A 22,853-nucleotide genomic window follows, 5' to 3' on the forward strand; every position below is an offset into this window, starting at 1 on the left:
CGAATCAGTTTTCTGTCACGTGCGCACAATTAAACTCAGCTCCAAATGTCGTTCCACAGTTCCTGCTGAAGCTCCTCAGGACGCTCCTGCAGGTGTTCCACCTGCTGCATGTGCCTGATGTTTGGGAAAATGCGTGAAACGAGAGAGGCATGAAGCCACACATCTGGCTCTGTCTGTCTCCTCCTCCTCCTCTCTGCGCCACTCCATGGCACAGAGCCCAACTACGCATGCAGTCACAAAGTTCTTCTGAAAAATGAGTGATCTGAATTTGGTTGGATGAATATGGGTGTGTGTGTGGAGAAAATTCACCTCGTTCACAACGTGACAGAACTTAACGATGCGCTGTTATGTGCAATAGCGCGCAACAACGCGGAACACTATTCTTGACCATGTGTAATGGTTCCTGATAATTCTTCAGCAACACGTGCCATTAATCGTAACGTGTGGTAACAGGTTGCAACAGTTCCTGAGGACACCTGACGCCTCTGCCCCGAATCATCACATTCGTGATCAGCGGCCAAGAATGTGTACTTCGTGGCACTCGTGACTTGTCGTCGTTATGTGTAAATGCAGCATAATATTTGGTACAGTAGCCTTTGTTTGCAATTACAGAGGTCAAACATTTCCTGTACTTTTTCACCATGTTTGCACACACTGCAGCAGGGATTTTGGTCCACTCCATACAGATCTTCTCTAGATCTTTCAGGTTTGGAGTTTCAGCTCCCTCCAAAGATTTTCTATTGAGTTCAGGACTGGAGACTGGCCAGGCCACTCCAGGACCTTGAAATGCTTCTTACGGAGCCCCTCCTTAGTTGCCCTGGCTGTGTGTTTGGGGTCATTGTCATGCTGGAAGACCCAGCCATGACCCATCTTCAATGCTCTTACTGAGGGAAGGAGGTTGTTTGCCAAAATCTCGCAATACATGACCCCATCCATCCTCCCTTCAATACGGTGCAGTCGTCCTGTCCCCTTTGCAGAAGAGCACCCCCAGAGTATGATGTTTCCACCCCCATGCTTCACAGTTGGGATGGTTTTCTTGGGGTTGTTCTCATCCTCCATCCATGGTAAGTGGAGTTGATTCCAAAAAGCTCTATTCTGGTCTCATCTGACCACATGACCTTCTCCCATGCCTCCTCTGGATCATCCAGATGGTCACTGGTGAACTTCAGACGGGCCTGGACATGTGCTGGCTTGAGCAGGGGGACCTTGCTGCCCTACAGGATTTTAAACCATGACAGCATCATGTGTTACTAATGTAATCTTTGTGACTGTGGTCCCAGCTCTCTTCAGGTCATTGACCACGTCCTCCTGTGTAGTTCTGAGCTTTCTCAGAATCATCCTTACCCCACAAAGTGAGATCTTGCATGGAATCCCAGACCGAGGGAGATTGACAGTCATCTTGTGTTTCTTCCACTTTCTAATAAATAATCATAACAGTTGTTGTCTTCTACCAAGCTGCTTGCCTTTGTCCTGTAGTCCATCCCAGCCTTGTACAGGTCTACAGTTTTGTCCCTGATGTCCTTAGACAGCTCTTTGGTCTTGGCTATGGTGGACAGGTTGGAGTGTGATTGATTGAGTGTGTGAACAGGTGTCTTTTATACAGGTAACAAGTTCAAACAGGTGCAATTAATACAGGTAAAGAGTGCAGAATAAGAGGGCTTCTTAAAGAAAAATTAACAGGTCTGTGAGAGACAGAATTCTTGCTGGTTGGTAGGGGGTCAAATACTTATTTACAGCTGTAACATACAAATAAATTATTAAAAAAATCATACATTGTGATTTCCGGATTTTTTTTTTTTTAGATGTCTCTCACAGTGGACATGCACCTAAGATGAAAATTTCAGACCCCTCCATGATTTCTAAGTGGGAGAACTTGCAAAACCGCAGGGTGTTCAAATACTTATTTTCCTCACTGTATACAGACCAGTTGCCCTGACCTCCCACCTCATGAAGACCATGGAGCGGCTCGTCCTGTCTCACCTCTGCACTGTGGTGAGCGACATCCTGGACCCACTGCAGTTCGCCTACAGGCCCAACATCGGGGTAGATGATGCTGTTGGGGGTCGTTCTCTCACCCACCTGGAGACCAGCGGGAGCGGTGTGAGAGTCATGTTCTTTGATTTCTCCAGTGCTTTCAACACCATCAGACTGGTGCTGCTGCGGGGGAAGCTGGAGGATGCAGGAGTGGATGGACATCTCGCCACCTGGACCATCGACTACCTCACTGACCGCCCGCAGTACATGCGGCTGCGCGGCTGTCAGTCTGAAGTGGTAATGTGCAGCACCAGGGCACCATCCTCTGACCTTTCCTCTTCACCCTTTACACCTTGAACTTCACTTACAACACGCACAGCTGCCACCTCCAGAAGTTCTCTGATGACTCTGCCATTGTGGGTCGCGTGTCTGAGGGGAACGAGCTGGAGTACCGGTCGGTCATCACAGACTTTGTGGACTGGTGTGAGCGCAACCACTTGTGACTGAACACCAGTAAGACGAAGGAGGTGGTGATCGACTTCAGGAGGAAACCACCACCTCACTCACTGGTGAACATCCAGGGGGAGGACATACAGACTGTGGACAGTTTTAAATATCTGAGACATTGTATATGGATGGATGGATGGATGGATGGATGGATAGCTTTATTATCATTGCCATTACAACAACGAGATTTCCACACTCACATTCCACAGACAAACAGCAATTAATCCACAATTATTACTTGTTTACCGTAATAATGTCACACATCAGAATTAAGACAACACATATATATTTGACATTGTTTATGTGCACTAAACTTGAAACAGTCCGTTTTCCAAATTGAGGCGATGTGAGTGTGTGGTAGCCGCTGCAACTGGAGTCGCGCCGCCGCCAGCTTGGGGGGAACGGGGACCTGCTGCAGCTAAACCCCCACTGTCGCATATAGAAAATCTCATTATTTCAAATTTAAAAGGATAGAGGCAGGCTCCTTTGTTTTACAATGCCTTGAAGAGTCATGATAAGGAATCCACCACTGACAGGTTAGAAACGTGGCAGTCAGCTATACAAGAGAACATATCAAACTCTAGACAGGAAACAGCACATAAAGAAGCCCAGGAACAAACTATTAACACCAGAATGAAATTAATGATGGACTCCTGTGGTCACCTTTGTAGATCTGATCTACGTTATCTGGCTGTTCTGTGTGGTGGCTGCATGGAACTGGAACGTGTGGTTGATTCCTGTCCGCTGGGCATTCCCATACCAAACCCAAGAAAACATCCACCTGTGGCTGCTGGCTGACTACACCTGTGATCTCATCTACATCACAGACATCCTTATATTCCAACCGCGGCTACAGTTCGTCCGTGGTGGAGATATAGTGGTCAGTGATATCAGCAGAAAGGGTTCCCTTTAGGTTTAGAACTTGTTTTCAAGTGGACTTTTTTCTTTTCACAGTGTGATAAAAAGGATATGAGAGAAAACTACATGACCACTGAGAGATTTAAGGTGAGGACAACAAAGGTGTCAACCTGATTCCAGAAGGGCTGAGAGGGTGCAGGTTTTCTTTGTCACCACCAACTCCAGCAGGTGATTTCATTGATGAACTCATTCCATCTGCTGTTAATTCTGGAGTCAGGTTAACACCTGGGACAAAGACATGCACTGGTCAAATTTTTTACTTTAAAAATTCAGTTCATCAGTCTGAATCAGCTATGCAGAAAATGAGGACTGTTCAAGTTAAAACAGCAATTTGCTCTTTATATATGTAAAAACTGGCACTTGCGTCTCGTTAAATCCAAATCTGGTGTTCATTCCACACTGCTTTTCAGATGGATGTGATCAGCCTCTTTCCCATGGAGATATTTTATTATTTCACTGGAGTCAACTCTCTGCTGCGGTTCCCCCGCCTACTGAAGGTCAGAATTTTTCCACATGTCCGGTGTTGTTTAGTGATGACAAACAACTTAAGATGCTTTGCTTTCTTTTGTACCCATCTCTTAGTACATGGTTTTCTTTGAGTTCAACGACAGGATGGAAGCTGTGATGAAGAAAGCTTACATCTACAGGTGCACGAAGATCAATCACATCAGTCACAGTCAGCAGCCAACAAAGAAACCCAGACTACAGATGAATCTGTTACTACCTATTGATACAGACTCCACATCTGTATTACGTATTATCATCATTATTATGATACCTTACTGCTACATTTGACACTGTTAACTGCAGTATGTTGCTGGACAGAATTGATTGGCATCCCTCCTCTGAGTTAAGTCTTACTTGTCAGGTTGATTGCAAGGTCTTCTTATAACAGTACCTCAGAATTTTGCACAGGTAAGTATGGAGAACCACAGGGTTCCGTTTTAGGCCCACTACCACTCTCTCTAAGGAGCTTCTCTGGTTCATATTATACATAGCTGTGGAATAATCTTTCACTGTTATGCTGATGATGCACAGCTCTATGTGCCTGTGTTTGCAGGTGATGTCTCCAACATTGCAAAATCTGACACTTATTTGGCTACAGTAAAAAGCTGGATATCATCTGGTGTTTTTTTTTGGGGGGGGGGGGGGGTGGCTTTGAGAAGAATGAGATAATTATTATATTATAGGCGCTTATATTATACAATATAAGCGCCTTGGGGCAACTGTTTGTTGTGATTTGGCACTATATAAATAACATTGATTTGATTTGATATTATGGGTCCTGCTCGTGATAGCTTTACGATCACTTAAGATCGTCACAAGCTGATTGTGTGATTCATCACAGTAAGAGTTAAAAATCTTGACCCCTGCTTTGTGACTTCAACATCAGTCAATCACAAATACTGACCATTATGAGCTTTTGTTCAAATCTGTATCTCAGTGGTCACCAACCCTGTTTCTGGAGAGCCCCTGCCCTGTATGTTTCCACATCAGCCTACTCAAGTCACACCTGTTTTTTAAAGTGGTATCTTCCAGATGTTGATTGGCTGAGCACACTTGATAGTTATTTCCCTGGCATGGATCAAGGAGAGTTAGAAAACATGCAGGGCAGGTGCCCTCCAGGAACAGGGGTAGTGACCCCTGATTTATTGAATGTACCAACTTCTGGTTTACAAAAAACAAACAAAAAGAATGCCTTCATATGAATTAGAACAAGGCCATGACCATTTTAATTAGTACTGAGGGTGGGTTTCAGTTAATTGATATTCAAGATCATACAGCAATTTTTGATGTAGTTCCTCATGTCACTACTATAAAATGGATTAATGAGAAACTCGTGCAATTATGTCACTATATTTGCAACATATGTTCATCTAAGTCTTCTTTGACTGTGATGTGTCAGGGTGATCCGAACATCAACCTACCTGCTGTACTCACTGCACATCAATGCCTGTCTGTTCTACTGGGGATCAGATTATGAAGGCCTCGGATCCACCAAGTGGGTCTACAATGGAAAAGGCAATGCGTAAGGACCTGATGCAGCTCAAAACAAACAGACTTTTATCAAAAATTGCTGAGGAAAATCTGAGCAAAATGTTTCCATCTACTCAGGGATTTTTTGTTTTGTTTTTTGATACAGGTACATCCGCTGTTATTACTATGCCGTGAAGACTTTGATCACAATTGGAGGGCTGCCTGACCCCACCACTGTCTTTGAGATCTGCTTCCAACTCATCAACTATTTTGTTGGAGTGTTTGCTTTCTCAATCATGATTGGTCAGGTCAGTTTACCAACAAAGTTTTTTTTCATCATCAGTGTTCTGTTTCCCATGTAGGAATATTAGCAAGACAAAATAATGCAGCTCTTATCTCTTGACAAGCACAGAGCACTCGATGTCCTACCAGGCACAAAGACGCACACAGTGCAGCGCCATTGTCATTAATATTGTACAGTTGTTATTTTTATGCCCAGAAGCCATGTTCTTTAAATCATAAGTGCCCCTGCACTCATTTGTGCCCCACTGATCTTAAATGAGGTATTGTCAGTCAGAGATATGGTCAGGCGAACTGTTGGTACAGCTCCATTATCAGGCAGCAAAAAGAGATTGTACTGTAAACCAACAAAGAGTGTATTAGAACTGTATTATTACAAACCCGTCGTCGTACCAACCCTACTGCACGGATCTGAGAACTGGACCACCTACCACCCTTTGAGTGATTTTCACCAATGCTGCCTGAGGAGTATCTTCCACATCAGGTGGGAAGACTATTCTACCAATATCAGCAACCTGGCTGATGCTCCGGAGTTACTGAATGTGTCATCATCAAGAACTAGCTTCGGTGGATGGGTCACGTCATCAGAATGGATGACAGCCAACTTCCCAAGCAGACCTTCTACTACCAGCTCAGTGAAGGACAACGGTCTAGAGGAGGGCAGAAGAGACACTACAAGGACCTCCTGAAGCACAATCTCAAGAGCTGCTCCATCATCTGGAAGACCTGGGAAGAACAAGTGAGGGAACGAGCCAGGTCACAAACAATGACCCACACGGGAGTATAAGTCTTCAAGAAAATGTGGACAAATAACACAGAGGAGAAGAGAAGAAAGAGGAGGGAGAGAGAGTAAGATCCTGACTGGCAGTTGCTTCTTGCAGCAACCACATCCAGCCTCTGTCAGAAGCAGTGTGACTGGACCTGTTCAGTCATCTCCTGATCCACAGTCGCATACGGAAATCAACATTTCAAGGCGGTTCACATGAGTAAAGTCTAACCTTACCAACCGCTAGAGCAAGCACACACGTGTCATGGTTTGGCCCTGATCTGGGTTATGGTTTCAGTTCTTCCCCTTTCTTTCATCAGAGCAGGGACAGAAAGTCCCTGCTCTGATGTTTTAGTTGTCTTATTTTTTGTCATGTGTTTATTCATTGATCTGTTTGGAAAATGTGAAAATGAATATGTTAGTTTAAATGAGTCAACACCCTCGAGTCACACTAACTGTCAGAATGCTGGTAGCACGGGCAGAGGCGGAGGATTAGCAGCAATCTTCCATTCCAGCTTATTAATTAATCAAAAACCCAGACAGAGCTTTAATTCATTTGAAAGCTTGACTCTTAGTCTTGTCCATCCAAATTAGAAGTCCCAAAAACCAGTTTTATTTGTTATTATCTATCGTCCACCTGGTCGTTACTGTGAGTTTCTCTGTGAATTTTCAGACCTTTTGTCTGACTTAGTGCTTAGCTCAGATAAGATAATTATAGTGGGCAATTTTAACATCCACACAGATGCTGAGAATGACAGCCTCAACACTGCATTTAATCTATTATTAGACTCTATTGGCTTTGCTCAAAATGTAAATGAGTCCACCCGCCACTTTAATCATATCTTAGATCTTGTTCTGACTTATGGTATGGAAATTGAAGACTTAACAGTATTCCCTGAAAACTCCCTTCTGTCTGATCATTTCTTAATAACATTTACATTTACTCTGATGGACTACCCAGCAGTGGGGAATAAGTTTCATTACACTAGAAGTCTTTCAGAAAGCGCTGTAACTAGGTTTAAGGATATGATTCCTTCTTTATGTTCTCTAATGCCATATACCAACACAGTGCAGAGTAGCTACCTAAACTCTGTAAGTGAGATAGAGTATCTCGTCAACAGTTTTACATCCTCATTGAAGACAACTTTGGATGCTGTAACTCCTCTGAAAAAGAGAGCTTTAAATCAGAAGTGCCTGACTCCGTGGTATAACTCACAAACTCGCAGCTTAAAGCAGATAACCCGTAAGTTGGAGAGGAAATGGCGTCTCACTAATTTAGAAGATCTTCATTTAGCCTGGAAAAAGAGTCTGTTGCTCTATAAAAAAGCCCTCCGTAAAGCTAGGACATCTTACTACTCATCACTAATTGAAGAAAATAAGAACAACCCCAGGTTTCTTTTCAGCACTGTAGCCAGGCTGACAAAGAGTCAGAGCTCTATTGAGCTGAGTATTCCATTAACTTTAACTAGTAATGACTTCATGACTTTCTTTGCTAACAAAATTTTAACTATTAGAGAAAAAATTACTCATAACCATCCCAAAGACGTATCGTTATCTTTGGCTGCTTTCAGTGATGCCGGTATTTGGTTAGACTCTTTCTCTCAGATTGTTCTGTCTGAGTTATTTTCATTAGTTACTTCATCCAAACCATCAACATGTCTATTAGACCCCATTCCTACCAGGCTGCTCAAGGAAGCCCTACCATTATTTAATGTTTCGATCTTAAACATGATCAGTCTATCTTTGTTAGTTGGCTATGTACCACAGGCGTTTAAGGTGGCAGTAATTAAACCATTACTTAAAAAGCCATCACTTGACCCAGCTATCTTAGCTAATTATAGGCCAATCTCCAACCTTCCTTTTCTCTCAAAAATTCTTGAAAGGGTAGTTGTAAAACAGCTAACTGATCATCTGCAGGGGAATGGTCTATTTGAAGAGTTTCAGTCAGGTTTTAGAATTCATCATAGTACAGAAACAGCATTAGTGAAGGTTACAAATGATCTTATGGCCTCAGACAGTGGACTCATCTCTGTGCTTGTTCTGTTAGACCTCAGTGCTGCTTTTGATACTGTTGACCATAAAATTTTATTACAGAGATTAGAGCATGCCATAGGTATTAAAGGCACTGCGCTGCGGTGGTTTGAATCATATTTATCTAATAGATTACAATTTGTTCATGTAAATGGGGAATCTTCTTCACAGACTAAGGTTAATTATGGAGTTCCACAAGGTTCTGTGCTAGGACCAATTTTATTCACTTTATACATGCTTCCATTAGGCAGTATTATTAGACGGTATTGCTTAAATTTTCATTGTTACGCAGATGATACCCAGCTTTATCTATCCATGAAGCCAGAGGACACACACCAATTAGCTAAACTGCAGGATTGTCTTACAGACATAAAGACATGGATGACCTCTAATTTCCTGCTTTTAAACTCAGATAAAACTGAAGTTATTGTACTTGGCCCCACAAATCTTAGAAACATGGTGTCTAACCAGATCCTTACTCTGGATGGCATTACCCTGACCTCTAGTAATACTGTGAGAAATCTTGGAGTCATTTTTGATCAGGATATGTCATTCAAAGTGCATATTAAACAAATATGTAGGACTGCTTTTTTGCATTTACGCAATATCTCTAAAATCAGAAAGGTCTTGTCTCAGAGTGATGCTGAAAAACTAATTCATGCATTTATTTCCTCTAGGCTGGACTATTGTAATTCATTATTATCAGGTTGTCCTAAAAGTTCCCTAAAAAGCCTTCAGTTAATTCAAAATGCTGCAGCTAGCATACTGACGGGGACTAGAAGAAGAGAGCATATCAATCAATTCAATCAATCAATTTTTTTTTATATAGCGCCAAATCACAACAAACAGTTGCCCCAAGGCGCTTTATATTGTAAGGCAAGGCCACACAATAATGATGTAAAACCCCAACGGTCAAAACGACCCCCTGTGAGCAAGCACTTGGCTACAGTGGGAAGGAAAAACTCCCTTTTAACAGGAAGAAACCTCCAGCAGAACCAGGCTCAGGGAGGGGCAGTCTTCTGCTGGGACTGGTTGGGGCTGAGGGAGAGAACCAGGAAAAAGACATGCTGTGGAGGGGAGCAGAGATCGATCACTAATGATTAAATGCAGAGTGGTGCATACAGAGCAAAAAGAGAAAGAAACAGTGCATCATGGGAACCCCCCAGCAGTCTACGTCTATAGCAGCATAACTAAGGGATGGTTCAGGGTCACCTGATCCAGCCCTAACTATAAGCTTTAGCAAAAAGGAAAGTTTTAAGCCTAATCTTAAAAGTAGAGAGGGTGTCTGTCTCCCTGATCTGAATTGGGAGCTGGTTCCACAGGAGAGGAGCCTGAAAGCTGAAGGCTCTGCCTCCCATTCTACTCTTACAAACCCTAGGAACTACAAGTAAGCCTGCAGTCTGAGAGCGAAGCGCTCTATTGGGGTGATATGGTACTACGAGGTCCCTAAGATAAGATGGGACCTGATTATTCAAAACCTTATAAGTAAGAAGAAGAATTTTAAATTCTATTCTAGAATTAACAGGAAGCCAATGAAGAGAGGCCAATATGGGTGAGATATGCTCTCTCCTTCTAGTCCCCGTCAGTACTCTAGCTGCAGCATTTTGAATTAACTGAAGGCTTTTTAGGGAACTTTTAGGACAACCTGATAATAATGAATTACAATAGTCCAGCCTAGAGGAAATAAATGCATGAATTAGTTTTTCAGCATCACTCTGAGACAAGACCTTTCTGATTTTAGAGATATTGCGTAAATGCAAAAAAGCAGTCCTACATATTTGTTTAATATGCACTTTGAATGACATATCCTGATCAAAAATGACTCCAAGATTTCTCACAGTATTACTAGAGGTCAGGGTAATGCCATCCAGAGTAAGGATCTGGTTAGACACCATGTTTCTAAGATTTGTGGGGCCAAGTACAATAACTTCAGTATTATCTGAGTTTAAAAGCAGGAAATTAGAGGTCATCCATGTCTTTATGTCTGTAAGACAATCCTGCAGTTTAGCTAATTGGTGTGTGTCCTCTGGCTTCATGGATAGATAAAGCTGGGTATCATCTGCGTAACAATGAAAATTTAAGCAATACCGTCTAATAATACTGCCTAAGGGAAGCATATCTCACCCATATTGGCCTCTCTTCATTGGCTTCCTGTTAATTCTAGAATAGAATTTAAAATTCTTCTTCTTACTTATAAGGTTTTGAATAATCAGGTCCCATCTTATCTTAGGGACCTTGTAGTACCATATCACCCCAATAGAGCGCTTCGCTCTCAGACTGCAGGCTTACTTGTAGTTCCTAGGGTTTGTAAGAGTAGAATGGGAGGCAGAGCCTTCAGCTTTCAGGCTCCTCTCCTGTGGAACCAGCTCCCAATTCAGATCAGGGAGACAGACACCCTCTCTACTTTTAAGATTAGGCTTAAACCTTTCCTTTTTGCTAAAGCTTATAGTTAGGGCTGGATCAGGTGACCCTGAACCATCCCTTAGTTATGCTGCTATAGACTTAGACTGCTGGGGGATTCCCATGATGCACTGAGTGTTTCTTTCTCTTTTTGCTCTGTATGCACCACTCTGCATTTAATCATTAGTGATTGATCTCTGCTCTCTTCCACAGCATGTCTTTTTCCTGGTTCTCTCCCTCAGCCCCAACCAGTCCCAGCAGAAGACTGCCCCTCCCTGAGCCTGGTTCTGCTGGAGGTTTCTTCCTGTTAAAAGGGAGTTTTTCCTTCCCACTGTTGCCAAGTGCTTGCTCACAGGGGGTCGTTTTGACCGTTGGGGTTTTTCTGTAATTATTGTATGGCCTTGCCTTACAATATAAGGCGCCTTGGGGCAACTGTTTGTTGTGATTTGGCGCTATATAAATAAAATTGATTTTGATTTGATTTTTTCCTCTGCTCTGATTGCCCTGTTTGCTCATTTACTGAACCCTGCTTGTTTTGGACCTCGACTTATTGTCTCCCCTTATCTGTACTGTGGCACTGTGGACTACTTGTCTGTGCACTGTACCCATGTCTGCATTAAAGACCCAGCCTTTACTCATACGCCAGCCTGTGAGTCTGCATGCTGCGTCCAGCCTCAGTCAGTGCCTCGCTACCTACCAGCCTGACAACAGGCGACAGTGGCAAGGAAGAACTCCCTCTGATGATGTTGACCAGACTCAAAGGGGAGGGTTAAGGATCAACCAAAAGACCATTTTCCTTGTCACGGAGGGATGCCACAACAAACCCTCAGCTACCCCTTACATCCAGGTTCACAGTCCACACAAGCTGTGCATGCACACACAATGAAACTGAACTGAAGACAATAATCCAACAAAATAAAACACTAACAGAACAACACAAACCATCACCTTACCACTTCACTGCTTCACCTCAGGGGGTTTTGGTGGCTGCTCTCCACTCACACACTAGCATGTTGCATGCAGGTCTGTTAACGTGAGTCTGCTGCCTGAATGACAAAGTAACATATACCAGCTCTTAAGGGACATGTCGCTCCAAATTCATAACAACTTAGATTTAGGATGTTAGTGACCATCAGATGATACACCGCAATTAATTTGTGCACTTCCGTTACCGATCTCAAAGTGTATGCCTTTGCAACAAACAGCTACGGAGACTGCCGAAAACAATGGATTCATGAGTACTTGTTTTCTGGGTGTTTCCAACAGCATTTACGTAGCACACAGTCACAGTAAAAGCATCAGCTACTCTCTACTGTGAGAAGATTTAGTGTGCCTCCATGTCCATTAGACATGAACGCAGCCTGTTAAAAACAGTCTCTGCTAGAGGTTCAGCTTTGTGCACGCTTATAAGTGTTGTCATCAATATAACTGAAAAATCTAAGAAAACATCTGTGTGATCAGACAGCCTGAAAAGCAGCAGAGAGTTCCATGTGCACATTCATGGTGGGAGCTATAACAGGGTTAAAACAGCATGCTGCTCCGGTACAGAGAACAGACTCCACACACATCGAGATGCAAAATCTGTCAGACTCTCTCAATGTAAAATAAAATTAACAGAGCTTACCAGTTCCACTGAGAACAACAAAATACAAAAGGAAAAAAAAAGAACAAGACACTCACCCACTTGTAGAATGATTTCCCAGATAAAATATGTAAAGTCCACACCATCAAAGAAGATGTCACGCACGGATTACGTGTGATCGCCAGCTGGAGAATAATGTCCCAAGGCAGCTCCATGTCAGCTCCTCACACAGTCCTCTCACAATTCTGGCACATTAGAGAGAAAGCCTGCATGTTCAGGCAGTCTGTAAAAACAGCATTGTGGAGATGTTCCACGTGCGCGTTCACAGCAGCAATAAAATAGCATCCTACAACGGAGAAAACAGAGTCAGCACACGTTAGTATCCAAAAAACGACAGACTCTCAAAAAATTAACAGTGTCGGGGTGAAGTGTGTTGTCTCCTCTCTGTACATCCTCTGTAAATCAAGCCATTACTTTCGGAAAAAGCTCAGAATCTTCATCATCAGACATAGCTGCGTTTGTTTCAGTCTGTCTGTTGGCCATCGGGGTATTTCGGCTTTTCCTAAAATGTACATCACACGCCAAGAAATACCGAAAAATGCCAAGTAAGATGTTTTCCGGAAATGCACCTGCTGACTCACCAAGTAAGAGGGATAATTAGCAATAAAATACATCAGTGACCATTAATTATTACTGCACCGTGTGCATGTATTCAATCAATATTGGTATTTATAAATCTATAGCGTGATAGAACATTTTCATGTAGGATTACATTTTTGAGATGGATCCGCTGGGAGGGTAGGAAGCCGGTCAGACCTGGCAGGCCCAAACGTATCATGAGGGTCTGCTGGGAATGACTGGCGGAACCCTCTGTCAGCGAGGTCTTCAACTCCCACCTCCGGGAGAGCTTCTCCCAGATCCCGGGGGAGGTTGGAGACATGGAGTCCGAGTGGACCATGTTCTCCACCTCCATTGTCGATGCGGCTGCTCGTAGCTGTGGTCGCAAGGTCTCTGGTGCCTGTCGCAGCGGCAATCCCCGAACCCGGTGGTGGACACCGGAAGTAAGGGATGCCGTCAAGCTGAAGAAGGAGTCCTACTTATCTTTGTTGGTAGGTGGGACCCCAGAGGCAGCTGACAGGTACCGGCAGGCCAAGCGTGCCGCAGCCCGTGCAGTCGCAGAGGCAAAAACTCAGGTCTGGGAGGAGTTCGGGGATGCTATGGAGGAGGACTATCGGTCGGCCTCGAAGAGATTCTGGCAAACCATCCGACACCTCGGGAGGCGGAAGCAGCTCTCCACCAGCACTGTTTACGGTGCGGGTGGGGAGCTGTTGACCCTGACTGGGGATGTTGTCGTCACGTCTTCTGAAGAGGAAGCAGAGACTGGGGACTCAGAGGCGGACTCATCCATTACCCGGGCCAAAGTCACCGAGGTGGTTAGAAAGCTCCTCGGTGGCAAGGCTCCTGGGGTGGATGAAATCCGTCCTGAGTACCTTAAGTCTCTGGATGTTGTGGGGCTGTCTTGGCTGACATGCCTCTGCAACATCGCGTGGCGATCAGGGACAGTGCCTCTGGATTGGCAGACCGGGGTGGTGGTCCCTCTGTTTAAGAAGGGGGACCGGAAGATGTGTTCCAACTAGGGGGATCACACTCCTCAGCCTCCCCGGTAAGGTCTATTCCAGAGTACTGGAGAGGAGAATTCGACCGATAGTCGAACCTCGGATTCAGGAGGACCAGTGTGGTTTTCGTCCTGGTCGCGGCACACTGGACCAGCTCTACACGCTCCATCGAGTACTCGAGAGTTCATGGGAGTTTGCCCAACCAGTCCACATGTGTTTTGTGGATCTGGAGAAGGCGTTCAACTGTGTCCCTCGGGGCACCCTGTGGGGAGTGCTCCGGGAGTACGGGGTCTGGGGTCCTTTGCTAAGGGCTATCCGGTCCCTGTACGACCGCAGCAGGAGCTTGGTTCGCATTGCCGGTAGTAAGTCAAACCTGTTTCCAGTGCACGTTGGCCTCCACCAGGGCTGCCCTTTGTCACCGGTTCTGTTCATTATTTTTATGGACAGAATTTTTAGGCGCAGCCAGGGTGTAGAGGGGGTCTGGTTTGGGAACCACAGAATCTCGTCTCTGCTGTTTGCGGATGATGTGGTTCTGTTGGCTTTGTCAAATCAGGACCTTCAGCATGCACTGGGGCGGTTTGCAGCCGAGTGTGAAGCGTCCGGGATGAAAATCAGCACCTCCAAATCTGAGGCCATGGTTCTCGACCGGAAAAAGGTGCTTTGCCCTCTTCAGGTCGGTGGAGTGTCCTTGCCTCAAGTGGAGGAGTTCAAGTATCTCGGGGTCTTGTTCACGAGTGAGGGACGGCTGGAGCGTGAGATCGATAGACGGATCGGTGCAGCATCTGCAGTGATGCGGTCGCTGTATCAGACCGTCGTGGTGAAGAGAGAGCTGAGTAGGGGGGCAAAGCTCTCGATTTACCGATCGATCTACGTTCCGATCCTCACCTATGGTCATGAGATTTGGCTCATGACCGAAAGAACGAGATCGTGAGTACAAGCGGCCGAGATGAGTTTCCTCCGCAGGGTGGCTGGGCGCTCCCTTTGAGATAGGGTGAGGAGCTCGGTCACTCGGGAGGAGCTCGGAGTCGAGCCGCTGCTCCTCAACCATCTTCTTTGTCTTTTGGCTGTTCCCGTTAGGGGGCGCCACAGCAGATCAATCATTTCCATCTCACCCTGTCCTCTGTATCTTCCTCTGTCACACCAACCACCTGCACGTCCTCTCTCAGCACATCCATGAACCTCCTCTTTGGTCTCCCTCTTCTCCTCCTGCCTGGTGGATCCATCCTCAGCATCCTTCTCCCTATATACCCTGGGTCCCTCCTCTGCACATGTCCAAACCATCTCAATCTCGCCTCTCTGACTTTGTCTCCAAACCGTCCCACCTGAGCTGTCCCTCTGATATGTTCATTCCTAATCTTGTCCATTCTTGTCACTCCCAAAGAGAATCTCAACATCTTCAGCTCTGCCACCTCCAGCTCTGCCTCCTGTCTTTTTGTTAGTGCCACTGTCTCTAAACCGTACAACATAGCTGGTCTCACTACTGTCTTGTAAACTTTCTCCTTCACTCTTGCTGATATTCTTCAGTCACAAATCACTCCTGCCATCTTTCTCCACCCACTCCACCCTGCCTGCACTCTCTTCTTCACCTCTCTACCACACTCTCCATTACTTTGAACAGTTGACCCCAAATATTTAAACTCATCTACTTTCACCACTTCTACTCCTTGTAACTGCACTATTCCACTGGGCTCCCTCTCATTCATTCACACACATGGACTCAGTCTTGCTAGTACTGACTTTCATTCCACTGCTCTCCAGAGCATATCTCCAGCTCTCCAGACTAGACTCATCTTGCTTTACTCTCATTACAGATCACAATGTCATCTGCAAACATCATAGTCCATGGAGACTCCTGTCTGATCTCATACGTCAACCTGTCCATCACCACTCTAAACAAGAAAGGACTCAGAGCTGATCCTTGGTGTAATCCCACCTCCACCTTGAATGAGTCTGTCATTCCGACTGTGTATCTCACCGCTGTCACACTATTCTTGTACATGTCCTGCACTACCCTAACATACTTCTCTGCCACTCCAGACTTCCTCATACAATACCACAGCTCTTCTCTTGGCACCCTATCATAAGCTTTTTCTAAGTCCACAAACACACAATGTAACTCTTTCTGGCCTTCTCTGTACTTCTCCAACAGTATTCTCAAAGCAAATATTGCATCTGTAGTGCTCTTTCTCGGCATGAAACCATATTGCTGCTCACAGATCTTCACCTATTTTCTAAGCCTAGCTTCTACTACTCTTTCCCATAACTTCATGCTGTGGTTGATCAACTTTATGCCTCTGTAGTTACTGCAGATCTGCACACACACACACACACACACACACACACACACACACATATATATATATATATATATATATATATATATATATATATATATATATATATATATATATATATATAGTCCAATGGAGTTGTTCCAAATTAAGCTCACAAACCATAATGATATAAATGACCCAATCCAGACAACATCATCATAAATCCTAAACTAAGCTTTCCCTATTGGTTTGGATCTATTAATCCAGATGAGAGATGTGGTTGGAGCTGCAACAGCTGGAGAGAACTATTACCGGGCCTGTATGGACAGCACCATCAAGTACATGAATTCCTACCACATTCCTCGTGATGTCCAGAACCGCATCAAAACCTGGTACGACTACACCTGGATGAGCCAAGGCATGCTCGGTAAGCAGCAGCAGGCAAGCTGGACTAAAGTTCAAATGTGAGACAATGGTACTTATACAGTACCTTGTAAAAGTACTCAGCCCCTTGTTATTTCACACATTTGAATTTGTTTATGCCATTTCAAGTACAAAACGTAAATCAGGCTTCTCAATATAAAAATTTCTACAAGTATCTTCCTTAAACTCAAACTCAAAGCAAATCTCTGCAATTTGATATAAATAGGGTGATGGCTTGCATAAGTAATGGAACCCTCTGGTAGAATTTATGTAAATAAACAGTTTTATTGCCAGTTTTCTTCAGACAAGTCAGGGGATGGATACATGAACATTTCTAAGTCACTGAATATGTCTTGGACTTTATTTACATCAGTTATGTAGAAATACAAACAGTATGACACTCTGTGGTAAATCTGTGTGGAGTAGACAGTTCTCAAAAACTGAGTGACTGTGCAAGAAGGAGAAGAGTGAGGAAAGCCACCAAGACACCCAGACAACCCAGAAGAAGTTATAGGCTTCTGTGGCTCTGATTGGAGAAATTGTGCACAGTGCAAGTTTTGCATTTTGTATCTCCCGTTATACAGCTTCATGATGACGTTTTATAGAGGGGTTCTTCATAATTGATGTAAATAAAGTCCAGTACAGAGGGGAAACCGGGGCACAGTGAATCAATGTGCACAGTGAATCAGTAGCTATATCTGCAAAGCTACATACATATATATTTGCAGCAGTTATGCCATATTTTTATGCATAAAGACATCCCCCTTATAAATTAGTTTTTTGTTTTTGGATACATTAAGGGTAATACATTAAGTGGCAAGTGAAGTCAGTTTTTTCCTATCAAAATTAAATTTTGTGGATGTCCGTGTCTTTGTGTTTATTTGTCACAACAAAGGAAAGGTGGCCCAAAAACTTGTTCTTAGTTAGAAGACTACCCCGTCCATGTAAGTAAGTAAGTAAGTAAGGTTTATTTATATAGCACCTTTCAAGATAGAAATCACAAAGTGCTTCACATAAGAACAAAGACATTAAAAGCAGCAGAAACATAGAACCATAAAACTAGGTAAAAGCCAACCTATACAAAAGGGTCTTTAGCTTCACTTTAAATGTTTCAACAGAGTCCACGGAGCGTAGGTCCAAAGGCAATGCATTCCACATTTTAGGTGCCACCACCTCGAAAGCACAGTGTCCCCTGGTCTTCAGTCTTGTCCTAGGCACAACCAATAGGCCCAGGTCCGAAGACCTCAGAGACCTGCTTGTCACATATGGATGTAATAGCTTGGTGATATAAGATGGCATTTGACCATGCAGAGCTCTAAAAGTCAGTACTAGAATTTTAAATTGGAGTCTGAAATGGATGGGGAGCCAGTGCAAGGAGGAGAGGATTGGGGTTATATGTGACCTCTTTGATGACCTCGTCAGCAGCCTTGCAGCCGCATTCTGAACCGTTTGTAAGCGGTCCAAAGAGGACTTGCTAAGGCTAAAAAATAGTGAGTTACAGTAATCCAGACGTGACGACACAAATACATGAATGATCATCTCCAACTCCGCCCAAGACACAATGCTGTGCAGACGGACAATATTACGCAAATGGAAAAAACAAGACTGTGCCAGGCGGGTAACACACGCGTCAAAATTGAGGGAGTGATCGAACGTAACGTAAAGTTCCTCACTGCTGAGCGAACAAAAGGGGCCAGAGAACCAAGATTCCCAACCACAGTGGGAACAAACTCGTCAGGGGCACAAACAAGGACCTCAGTTTTTGCTATATTTAAAGACAAATAGTTGGCCGCCATCCAGCCACCAATAATCTCAACACAGCTCTGAAGAGCAAATACCCTAGAGACCGTTTGAGGAGTGAATGAGATGTACAGCTGGATGTCATCCGCATAACAGTGGTAGGAGACATCTTTAAAACTGCTCAAGACATGAGCAAGTGGGAGCAAATATAGAGCAAACAATATAGGTCCCAGAACAGAACCCTGAGGCACACCACAGGATAGCATGGCAGAGGAGGACATAAATTTACCAGCAGCAACAGCGAAAGTCCTGTGTGAAAGATAAGATAAAAACCAGTCCAGAGCAGACCCAGAAATGCCCACCCAAGTCCTTAGTCTCTCAACTAAGACTCCATGATCCACCATGTCAAAAGCTGCAGAGAGATCTAAAAGGACAAGCATAGAATATTCACCTGCATCTCATCGCTTTCAGGCTCCTCTCCTGTGGAACCAGCTCCCAATTCGGATCAGGGAGACAGACACCCTCTCTACTTTTAAGATTAGGCTTAAAACTTTCCTTTTTGCTAAAGCTTATAGTTAGGGCTGGATCAGGTGACCCTGAACCATCCCTTAGTTATGCTGCTATAGACTTAGACTGCTGGGGGGTTCCCATGATGCACTGAGTGTTTCTTTCTCTTTTTGCTCTGTATGCACCACTCTGCATTTAATCATTAGTGATTGATCTCTGCTTGGAGCAACTGTTTGTTGTGATTTGGCGCTATATAAATAAAACTGAATTGAATCTCTGCGCATTAAAATATCATTTGAAACTCTGAGAAGGGCAGTTTCTGTAGAGTGCAAGTGGCGGAACCCAGACTGGAATTTATCAAGAATATTATGTTCAGCTAAAACCTCATTAAGCTGTTTGGCCACTTTCTCTAAGACTTTGGAAATAAAAGGCAACTTTGAAATTGGTCTAAAATTTTGAAGGAGTGAAGGATCAGCATTAGGCTTTTTTAAAGAGGGTGAATAATTGCCTGTTTAAAATACTGAGGGACATAACCGGAAAGCAGTGATCTATTTATTATCAGTCAGACAACCGGGCCAATAGAATGGAAGACCTTTTTAAAAAAGGAGGTAGGGACGATATCAAGTGGGCAGGAGGAAGGTTTCAATCTGTCCACGAGACCAGTGAGCTCTTTCAGTGATATAGGTTTAAAACTATCCAGAACTGATGGCCGGGTAAGATAGGGGACAGAAGAAGAAAGAGAGGGATTAATATTTGCCCTGATATCACAAATTTTGAATGATAGCAGCAGGAGATGCAGGTGTAACAATGTCTCTGATTGTGTCAAACAAAATTTTTGGATTCCGTCGGCTGTTAGAAATTAAAGTGGAAAAATAAGCAGCCCTCGCATCTTTCACCATATTATTAATGTTGGGAAAGTGTCGGTACACGGACCCACAACAGGTGGCGCAAAGGAACGGACAATGGAGTAGGTCAAATAACAACACTTTACTGTTGTGAATGTGCACAACAAATACAACAGATTACAACAATAGATCAGAATCAATTCACAAAGGTGTCGTGTGGGCAGGCTCGAAGATAGGAGACACCTGTCCAAAGCAGAACCGGAACCACACGATTTCCTCCGCCACCAGACCCCGGGAATACTGGAGCCGCCAAGTCCCGAACTCCCAGGTGGCCACTGCCTCCGCGTGTCGGACCTGGTACTGCTGGCGAGGAACAAAAACACAATTAAAGGTGGGCGCGTTTGCACCCAGTAATCCGCACGGCAGGAAAGCTACCTCCACCTCTCGTTGGAAAAAAGGTCTGTTATCACTCACAAAAATCACAAAAGGTTACTGTCAAGCAGTCAGCTGAGAATATTACCTTCCAGGTAGAACGATATCTCGGCAAAGAGGTGGAGACGTCGTCCTACTGATGTACCCCTGCTGATTGGTAACAGCTGTTGCAGGTGATGCGTGACAGCTGTCACCCTAGCTGCTCCTGTGAGGCGGCTGCGCCCTCTGGTGCCTGGAGCCCGCACTCCAGGCAGGGCGCCCTCTGGTGGTGGGCCAGCAGTACCTCCTCTTCTGGCAGCCCACACAACAATTAAAAGAGATTAAAAGCTCCTTTAAATGAAGGAGGTGGACCTGGAGCTTTGTAGATTTCCACAACCGCTCCACTTTCCCACATGATCTCTTAACACTATGAATACTGTCATTCATCCAGGGGGAGGAGTTATTCAGAGGGGCGTGTCTGGTTTTAAGAGGAGCCACTCTGTCCAAAATTGAGAGACAATGATGATTAAAAGAATTAACTAAAATATCAACATCATCTGAACTAAACAACTCATCAAGGTTAAAAGCAGCAGAAAATACATCTGCAGTAAAATGATTAAAAATGTGAGAGCAGATCACAGGAGGAGCAGACGGACAATCCAGATTAAGAGACAAATTAAAAAGAATACAAACATGATCAGAAATAAAAATATCCTCAGAATAAATAGACTCAATATTAAGACCCAGAGTAAAAACAAGATCTAAAACATGACCTTTGCTGTGTGTGGGGCCAGACACGTGTTGGATCAAGTTGAAAGATTCCATCAGACTGATGAATTTAGCAGCAGATTTATCTGAAGCATCACCAACAATTAAAAGTCTGGACAGCTTGAGAGTTGTAGATAAAAAGTCACTAAACTCCTTGAGGAAGGAAGTGCATTGACCAGGTGGACGATATATTAAAACACAATTAAAAGGATTAGTTCTCCCAACTTTTAAAATCAGTGATTCAAAAGATGGAAACGATTGTGAGCTCACATGTCGACACACAAAGCTGCTCCTACAGACTGCAGCAAGTCCACCACCACGTCCACACAAACGCGGCGAGCTGAAGAATCGGAAATTTTTGGGACAGAGTTCAATGAGGGGGGCGAGTTCCATCTCCCTCTGCCAGGTTTCAGTTAGAAACAAAAATTCCAGGTCCTTGGACCGAATATAATCATTCAAAATGAAAGTCTTATTAGTAACGGAGCGCGCATTTAACAGCGCCATCTTGAGAGGAACGGTAGCTGGATTCTCCACAGCGGACTGCCGGGGGAAGGCACACAGGACCCGCAGAGACGAACCACTTCGCCTGTGGGTTTCACACACCAGCGGGGGGGCCACCACAGCCGCGGGAAAATCAGGAAACACCTGACGGGGACAGCAGGGCCGCCGGTGATGATCCAGTGAGGGAGACGGGCCGTATGTCCACTCGTCCGGAGAAAGCAAGTTGATCTAACGGGATCGACAACATTTTCCCACAACTCCACATTTCCAGAGCAGCCTCAGCCTCACCTGCACACCAGCTCTTCTGCCCCTCCTTCGTCTGCGTCCACGGGAGCTCCTATAGAGCTGACTGGTGTTAGCATCACCGGCTAACGGCACAAATGGAAGCCACCGAAAGAGCTCATCACCAAAAGAAGACGAGAATGAAGCCCCATAGTTCTCCATTGAGGCTTGGATATTGAGCAGAGCCTGACGGTCATACACCCAGCGAGCAGCAAGACCATCGTAGACCAGCAGGATGACAATCAACAAAACACACAACAGGTACACGGACAGCAGCGACGGCGAGGCCAAACACAGGCGCCATCTTGGATCCTTGCTGTCAAGTATGTGTTATGTCTTCTCCAGACTATCAGCTATTTGATAACATGACTCGTGTGTCATATGCACCCGGGCCACAGTGAATCAGTCTAGAAAGTGATTCACTAAGCCCCACAATCAAGTGGATGACAAATATTACTTGTTGAAGCTTTTACATTTATTTTTCCATGAATTATTTCTATAATTTGTGTTCATAAACAACTGTTTTCACTTTTGAACAGAAATGATGACAGTTGCATTTATAATAGTTTCTAAGGATTTATATCACTATATACGACTCTCACACATCACATAGCTGGTTTGCTGGATTATAGTTTGTATATGCATCAGAATATATTTAATAGTGAATTAGTGTCCGGGCACAGTGAATCAAAAATGTTAAAATCGATTTTAAACACCTTTAAATTACACTTGGGGAGACATAAATAACACAGCCTTATAAACAACAAATTGCTGTATTAAATCCACAATAGAATGACCTCAACCTGTGCATAATGTGTTTATGCTGCCACAAAACAACATTTCTGATCCACTGTGCCCCAGCTGTTAATGTCTCCATCCCCTGACTTGTCTGAAGAAAACTGGCAATAAAACTGACTATTTACAGGTATTATACCAAAGGGGCACATTAACTCAGCCACATGGGGTGTGCAGCCAGTGCATTCTGTGTGCTGGTCCAAAGCCCAAATAAATGAGGAGGGTTGCATCAGGAAG

The 22,853-nt window shown here is 44.2% G+C and overlaps 1 protein-coding gene across 1 annotated transcript in view; it reads left to right on the top strand.

The window, feature by feature from the left end:
• The window catches only part of LOC117501418 (cyclic nucleotide-gated cation channel beta-1-like), a 185,988-nt gene that overhangs the window by 110,170 nt on the left and 52,965 nt on the right, over positions 1 to 22,853 (top strand). The window contains exons 8-14 of the mRNA XM_034160302.1: positions 3,153 to 3,361; positions 3,436 to 3,486; positions 3,810 to 3,896; positions 3,982 to 4,046; positions 5,306 to 5,428; positions 5,543 to 5,684; positions 16,612 to 16,771. Of these exons, the coding sequence (XP_034016193.1) occupies positions 3,153 to 3,361; positions 3,436 to 3,486; positions 3,810 to 3,896; positions 3,982 to 4,046; positions 5,306 to 5,428; positions 5,543 to 5,684; positions 16,612 to 16,771 (837 nt within the window). The remainder of the gene's footprint in view (positions 1 to 3,152; positions 3,362 to 3,435; positions 3,487 to 3,809; positions 3,897 to 3,981; positions 4,047 to 5,305; positions 5,429 to 5,542; positions 5,685 to 16,611; positions 16,772 to 22,853) is intronic.

This window comes from Thalassophryne amazonica, chromosome 2, assembly GCF_902500255.1.
Source record: "Thalassophryne amazonica chromosome 2, fThaAma1.1, whole genome shotgun sequence".
Lineage (NCBI taxonomy): Eukaryota > Metazoa > Chordata > Actinopteri > Batrachoidiformes > Batrachoididae > Thalassophryne > Thalassophryne amazonica.